This window comes from Musa acuminata, chromosome BXJ3-3 (assembly GCF_036884655.1).
Source record: "Musa acuminata AAA Group cultivar baxijiao chromosome BXJ3-3, Cavendish_Baxijiao_AAA, whole genome shotgun sequence".
Taxonomy (NCBI): Eukaryota; Viridiplantae; Streptophyta; class Magnoliopsida; order Zingiberales; family Musaceae; genus Musa; species Musa acuminata.
Genome location: NC_088351.1, coordinates 21,116,703 through 21,123,544, shown reverse-complemented (window position 1 = coordinate 21,123,544; position 6,842 = coordinate 21,116,703). Strand labels below are relative to the sequence as shown.

The 6,842-nt window shown below is 42.2% G+C and overlaps 1 protein-coding gene across 1 annotated transcript; it reads right to left on the bottom strand.

Annotated features, from left to right (window-relative positions):
* Positions 1-1,797: 1,797 nt before the first annotated feature.
* LOC135632621 (transcription factor ILI3-like) lies at positions 1,798-2,597 on the bottom strand. Its single transcript, XM_065141248.1, has 2 exons — positions 2,322-2,597; positions 1,798-2,217 (listed from the first exon to the last, which is right to left on the bottom strand). Exons 1-2 carry the CDS (start codon positions 2,427-2,429, stop codon positions 2,062-2,064), a joined length of 264 nt encoding a protein of 87 aa, XP_064997320.1. The 5' UTR covers positions 2,430-2,597; the 3' UTR covers positions 1,798-2,061.
* Positions 2,598-6,842: the final 4,245 nt, after the last annotated feature.

Below are 6,842 nucleotides of genomic sequence, written 5' to 3'. Positions count from 1 at the left end.
GGAGCACTTAATGGCTAAATATTGAGAAAGAGAGTCGGATATTATGTCGAAAAATTTTTGAACTGAAAATTGAATATCGAGCTTGAGGATTGGTCGATATGTCAAAGAATGGACTTTGTGCTAAAGTTTCAAATATCATACCCAAATGATCAGATATCGTGTCGGAAGATCAAATGTTGTGACGAAGTTGATATGTTAGAGGATTAGATAATATATTAGAGAATAGACAATGTATCAAGGGTTTAGACGAAGTGTCAAATGATTTGATGATATGATAGACGAGTGGACAACATACTTAAATCTTCGAAGATATGTCAAATAAGTAATTAATAAGTTAAGATCTTTATTGAGGTAACCTTGGACTAATTTGAGCTAGGTCAAAACAAAGCTCACTTATCATAGAAGCCATTAGACTTGAAATTGAATCAAATTTGTGTTATTAGAAAGCCAAACATATAGCTTAAACTACCTAGATCAACGATGATACTAATAACAATAGCAATATCATCATAGACTTGGTATAAAAAATTACGATGATAGTACCATAAGAGACTAGTATTATGGTTCCGTATCAAAAATTATAATGAAAGTACTATAAGAGTTAGATTTTACAGTTCTATGTCAAATATCACGATCGCAATATATCACAAAATCAATAATAATACCATAGTCAAAACTATAAGAGTCAAGTATTATAGTTGTAAGTCAAATATCACGATCACAATAAATATATCACAAAGTCAATAATAATACCATAGTCAAATATTACGATGGAAGTCTCTTTTTTTCTAACAGTAGCAACTTTATCGTACAAATTCAACATATCAAAAATTGACCCGAACGGACTCTCCAAGAACTACTTTCTCTCTTCTCCCAAGATGAAGAAGATGTATCAGAGTACTGAATTTTTTATTGTTATACACAATTTAATATCATACTCGAAAAAGGAAAAATAACACCGAACTGTTGTCCATCGTCCACGAAGACGAGGAGCCGTCTACGTTTCGTTGTCTGCGCTGACTTGTGCGTCGTACTTGGTTCTCCTGTGCGGCTGACGTCCATTGGATCAAGTGATCGTCGACGGGACCCCCACCGCCTTGTCTTTTCCCCTCTGCCACAGTCATCAAATTTCTCCTTTGTCTCCACTCCCAAGCCCCCAGCCAACCTTAAACTGTGATCAACAATTCCGGTGGTCGGCCTGATACGTCATTCTCACCTCGATCCATGGACGCTTAATTCTGCTGCTTTTTCCCTCTTACCCTCCTTTTCCCTTTTTTTTTTTTCTTTTCCTCCTCTTTTTTCTGCTTTCCGGCAAAAGTTGGTGTTGCTGGTCTACAGACATTTGATGCAGTTTTTGGTCTCTCTTTCTCCAAAGCTTCCGAGTCATGAAAGCTGACTCAGTCATCAGCAGATGTCTGCAAAGTTTCAGAGATCAAGATCTGTCACGCTTTATCTGTACAGCATCATGCCTTGAGCCAGAAAGTTTGACCGTATAATCTCGCCCACAGCATCTCGATAAATGCCATACGTTTCTTCTGCTCACTTCAGCTTGATTTCTGTGTAGTATCCCATCATCTTAATTAGCATATGGAAGATTTTCTTGTCATTTTGTTCCTTTTATCTTGATATTATCCCTTCTGTGTCGAGCGAATATTTCGTTTCCGATACTGTTTTTTACATACATTCTTTTGGGTCTTTAGAATGAGATTTTTTATATAAGCGTTCTTCGTCTTCTTGTGATGGTTTTGGTTCTCTTTCATCCAACACCAAACAATAACATGGAGGTAGATAAGACTGTAGAAGCGAAACCGTGGAGACATGTTTGCTTGCTAGTAATGGAAAATATCATACATGATATTTTCTCCGGCCTCGTTGGTTGTTCATCATGAAAGAAACAACTCAAGCCAGACCAGGAGAAACGTAGAGAGAGGAAAATGGAGGCCGGGAAGAGCAGAAGCAATAACATCAAGCAGGAGGTACGGGCGAACTAGCCAACACAATACGTCTCTCACACACTCTTGAACACCATAAATCACCCTCAGAACTCCCTAACCATGGCTCCTAGGACCTGAGGAGGCTCCTGATGATATCGGCCTGAGGGCTGTTGGCGTCCATTGTGGCCATTAGGGCGGAGAGACGGTCGCTCAGGTCGTCCACATCGCGGTGCAAGCTCTTGATGTAGCTGCATGTCTCCTTGAGCAGCTTCGACGCAGATGCCTGAGCACCCACATGCAACAGCGTGCAACACAAGCAGGAAACCACAGCCATGAAGTTGCTGCAAACAAATGGAGAGACTTAAGTGAGCGATCTGTTTTACTTACCCTGCCTATGTTCCTGCGGCGGGACTCAGGCAGAAGGGACTGGAGCTTGGAGACGAGCTCGTTGATCTCCTCGTCTGTGATCCTGCTGCTACTACCTCTGCTCGACATGACTTTAGTGGCTACAGCTATAACCTTCTTCTATTTTTCCCCCCCCTCTTTTTCTCTCCTCTTAAGGGAAGAAGTGGCACAGGACAGGGGGAGGGAGAAAAGAAAGGGGAGTGAAGTGAGAGGGAGGAAGGGTTAGGGGAAGGGTCTTTAAAAGGCAACAATGTGTATTAAGTGTATGTAGTTGAGGGGCCACATGTCTTCCCTGAGTACTACTGATACAACGGCTCCACTTTGCTCATCGTGATGGCCCATGGTTCCACGGAGGCTCAGGGGGGCCATCTTCTTTTCTCTACGTAATGGTTGAAACAAGGGAAACAGTTAAAACTTCAAAGCTTTGGTTTAAAACCGGTTTACTTTGGACCAGAAAGATGCCTTATGTCTCTTCTGCTTTCAGCAATGGCCACCCCACCTTTGCCTGCTCTGGTATTGTCTTCTCCTGTAGATATATAGGTAGGGCTGGTGTATTCCTAAGACTCCACTGAGGACGCTGCTAAATGCCAATCTGCCATAATTGTGGATGGAGATTAAGGTAGTACCAAAGCTTGGGGCGGAGGGGAGGGGACAAAGGACAGTGTAGACGTGGGAACATGACACAGGAATCGGCTGCGACCGGCGACCCAAGGATGGCGCATCTGCTCAGCCACACCTGGTTGTTTCCTGGCCGGGAGAAGGACGGGGTGGCCGGTCCCCGATCTCCGGTGCGACGACGACCAGGCCACCTGAGGCCCCAGGGAGTATGCATGTGATGCTGTGCGCCATAGCGGGGACTCGGAGGTCCACTGTGTTCAGTGGGCTGCCATAATAGGCCCAAGAGTGATACTGTAGCCTCATTTACCCTAACAGGACTCGCAGGTTGACGATTGAGTTGGTGGGTGGGAGGAACGACACCTGCCCGCTGCAATACTGCAACAGGGCCTTTCACCTTCGTGCGGGGAACTACCAGTGAGGGGATATGACCAATTAAGGGGAAGGATTATGTCATGGGAGGAAGGATTCAGCTCGGAGAGGTGCCCAAGAAAAGGCAGCCACATGGGAGATAGCAGCCACAGGCCGTGGTTTTTTCTTGATGCAGGGGAGGAGAGATCAGATCAAGGACGAGCAGGTGTTGCCCGTGGCTGCCCCATGTGAGGAAGGGGACATGACATTGGCCTTTGATAGCAATGGAGAGAGAGAGAGAGAGAGAGAGAGAGAGAGAGAGAGAGATCTTCCATGCATTTATCAAACATATTGCATGGGCTGCCTGCTGCTGCTTCTATCCCCCACACCCACATGCGCTTTAATTTCCCTTGCTTCTTTCAGATGAATGACCCCTGGACAGGCGAAAGTGAAAGAATTCAGAGAGAGAGAGAGGGGGAGAGAGAGAGAGAGAGAGAGGGGGGGGGGGGGGGGGGCGGGGGCGGGGGAGGGGGGACACATATGAAAGTCTGAAAGTCATCTAAATAAGAAAACTATGGAGGAAAAATGGGGGAAAAGGCTCATCAAAGAACCAAGGTCATAGATATAAAGACTACCAAACAAAACTAGGACGAAATGGAGGTTGGAGAATTGATGTCAAGGAAACAAACAAAGCCGTTGCTATGATCGACATGTTCCCTTTTTTTTTTTTTTCTCTCGTTCTTTTTTTACGGCTAAAATATAAATATTTAAAGAAAGGGGATACTCATCGGCAGTGCATCATGATTGCACAAATAAACTATAATGATGAAGTACGAAAGAAGCAAACAGTACATTGGCAGGTACCTTAGTGTAAGTGGTTCGGAGTCCAAGCTTAATGGGCACTCATGTCCACTGTTCATCTTAGACTAATCCCATCAAGAGACTAATGGTCCTGTCACTATATAGTTAACAACCATCAAATGGTGCTCCCCAAGCTTCCATATTCTTCTCTCCATGGTACCACCACAGACACCCCCAAAACTGTCACCCTCCTTTCAACAATCCTGTCATCTGCAAGAACATGCCACCCACTACCAAGCCTCTCCCTCAACCATGAACTATCAAGCCGCTAAGGTAGTTTGTTACAGTGAAATCATCAGGATTTGTATTAAGATGATACACATCTGAATGTTAAGATAAAGATGATGGTTCCTCTGACCATATATGATCATTCCAGAACTCATTGTTTGTACCTACCTTTATCTGAGTGTGAGTGAGTGAGAGAGAGAGAGAGAGAGAGAGAGATGGATTTGTGTCTTGATCTGCATCTGGTCTCCATCAAACGTGAGTTGCAGTTGCATGGGGTAGACAAGCGTGCATGGGATGCCCCAATCTCGTAGCTACAAATGCACGTGGTCATGTCCGAGGTCTACCGTAGCCCGTGTAGCGTGCTCTCTCTCTCTCTCTCTATCTCTCTCTCTCTCTCTCCCTCCCTCCCTCCCTCCGAGTCACACGACTCTTTTACTACAGTTTCGATAGGTGGTGATTTGATGTGAAAAAGTGGGGGCGTCAGCGAAGGACAACCAACTGCAGACACCAACTGTTGTTGGAGGTCTGGTTTTTATCACCTCATTCCTGATCTGCATACAGCAGTTGCAGTACACACAACCCTTTCTTTTTATATTTTGCTGAATCAAAATATATGACTAAGTCAAACAATTACAAAAGTTGTCCCTCTTGTCGGAACAGATCAAAAGAAGAAATCAAAGGGCCAATCCCCTCGTCAAAAGCTGTTAGATTTAGAATATCTAGCACAGTTCATTAACCAATTGTTGTTGGTTTCACGAAAAACATAAGGGATCACATATTCATCAAATGCAGAAGGAAGAAAATATCCTTGATAATAGTAAGGATGTCCTAAAGTGGCCATAGGTATTCCCTGAGTGCACATCTCTAATTTCTATGGTTGCCGAATACAAAATACTATGCCATTCCAAGAACTTGCATCCAGCAAAGAAAACATCGCCGGTATCATCTTGCAAAATAAAACTAATACCACCACCTTTAAAAAATTTAGAGAACCATCACAGTTCAGTTTGTCCCAACCAAAACAGAAGTTTAACCCAATTAAAACAAGTAATGAAAGTGTAAATAAACTTTCAGAAACATGAACATCAATGAGATCATATACGGAGGAGGGGCTATGTGGAGTATACATATAGGGGAAACTTTGAGACTATTGAAAAGAACTTTCTAGCCCACCAAATCCACTAAAAGCATATTGCAATGGTGGCTTGAAGGAGAAGATGTGCCTTAGGATCTAAAGATCATCCCTCGTTGATGCTAGGTAGCAAACGATCCAAAGGTGAGGTTTAAGTGATGTTCAATAGCATGCCAAAGATATATAACCAAGTTAAAGTGAAGAAAAAATTATGTAGACTCAGGTAGTGCAGAAAAAAGAGGACAAATGAGAGCATCACATATATTAAAACAGGCAAGTATGTCTGAGATAGGAGGCGGCAGTGCAAAAGTTTCCAAGAGAATATTTTTATCCAAGACAAAATAGGAAGCTTCCACAACATACACCAATTTCTGTGTAACTTGATTTAGCCGATGCTATACCTTTAGTATCGGGCTTCCAAACACAAATTATAAGGTTCAAAATAGATCAATTAGCTTAATCTGCCTCGTAAGGAAAGCATAAAAAGTGTGTTATGCTTGTCATTATTCAAGTGTCTATGATGCAATAAGTTGGAAACCATTATGAACAAAGGCTCATTTAAGAGCAACAGGAGCGTCAAAAATCTAGTAATCTCCCAAGATAGTAACAGGGGAGTCATCAACAATGAACTTAGAAAAACCAATTTTCAAATGATCCCGTAGTTGACTAAACAAATTCCAATACTAATTAAGCTTGAAAGGATTGTAAAACTTCCAAGGTTGATGAGAACCATATTTAGGATAGACAAATTTGACTCAAATAGTGTCAGCCTGGTTGACAAATTGAGAAATATTTCCACTTGGTAAAATGGAAATATCTCGTGATAAGAGGTGAAGACCATTGTGGTTGGAACGGTTCCACAAGAAATTATGAATAACAGAGTTTGGCTTATTAAGAGTTGAGATAGGAAACCAGGAATGAGTAGTTAAAGCATTAAGTACAGAATTGATCAAAACTCAAACAACTTGGAGTAGAGGGGTACCCTGCCATTGCCCAAGTATGCTAGATAAAGGCTGAATCATAGTTAACATCAGAAATGGAGATTCTTCTAGGAGCAATGAGCGCATGTCAGGATATTGAAAGGAGAAATATTTGCCCTTCGGAATATTGAAATGATTGTAAATTTTTCTTTCGGTGACCTGATTAATGTTCTTGGCAAGAAAATATTTTAGATTTTAGATTTTTGAATTTTTATTTTATTTTGTTAGTTTCACCTCAACCGTCTTTAGAATTGCATGATAGACCTTGAATGAGTGCGTAAAGGAAAAAACTGTAAGAAGACCCAAATGACAAACAATATTGTGCATGTGGGTAAG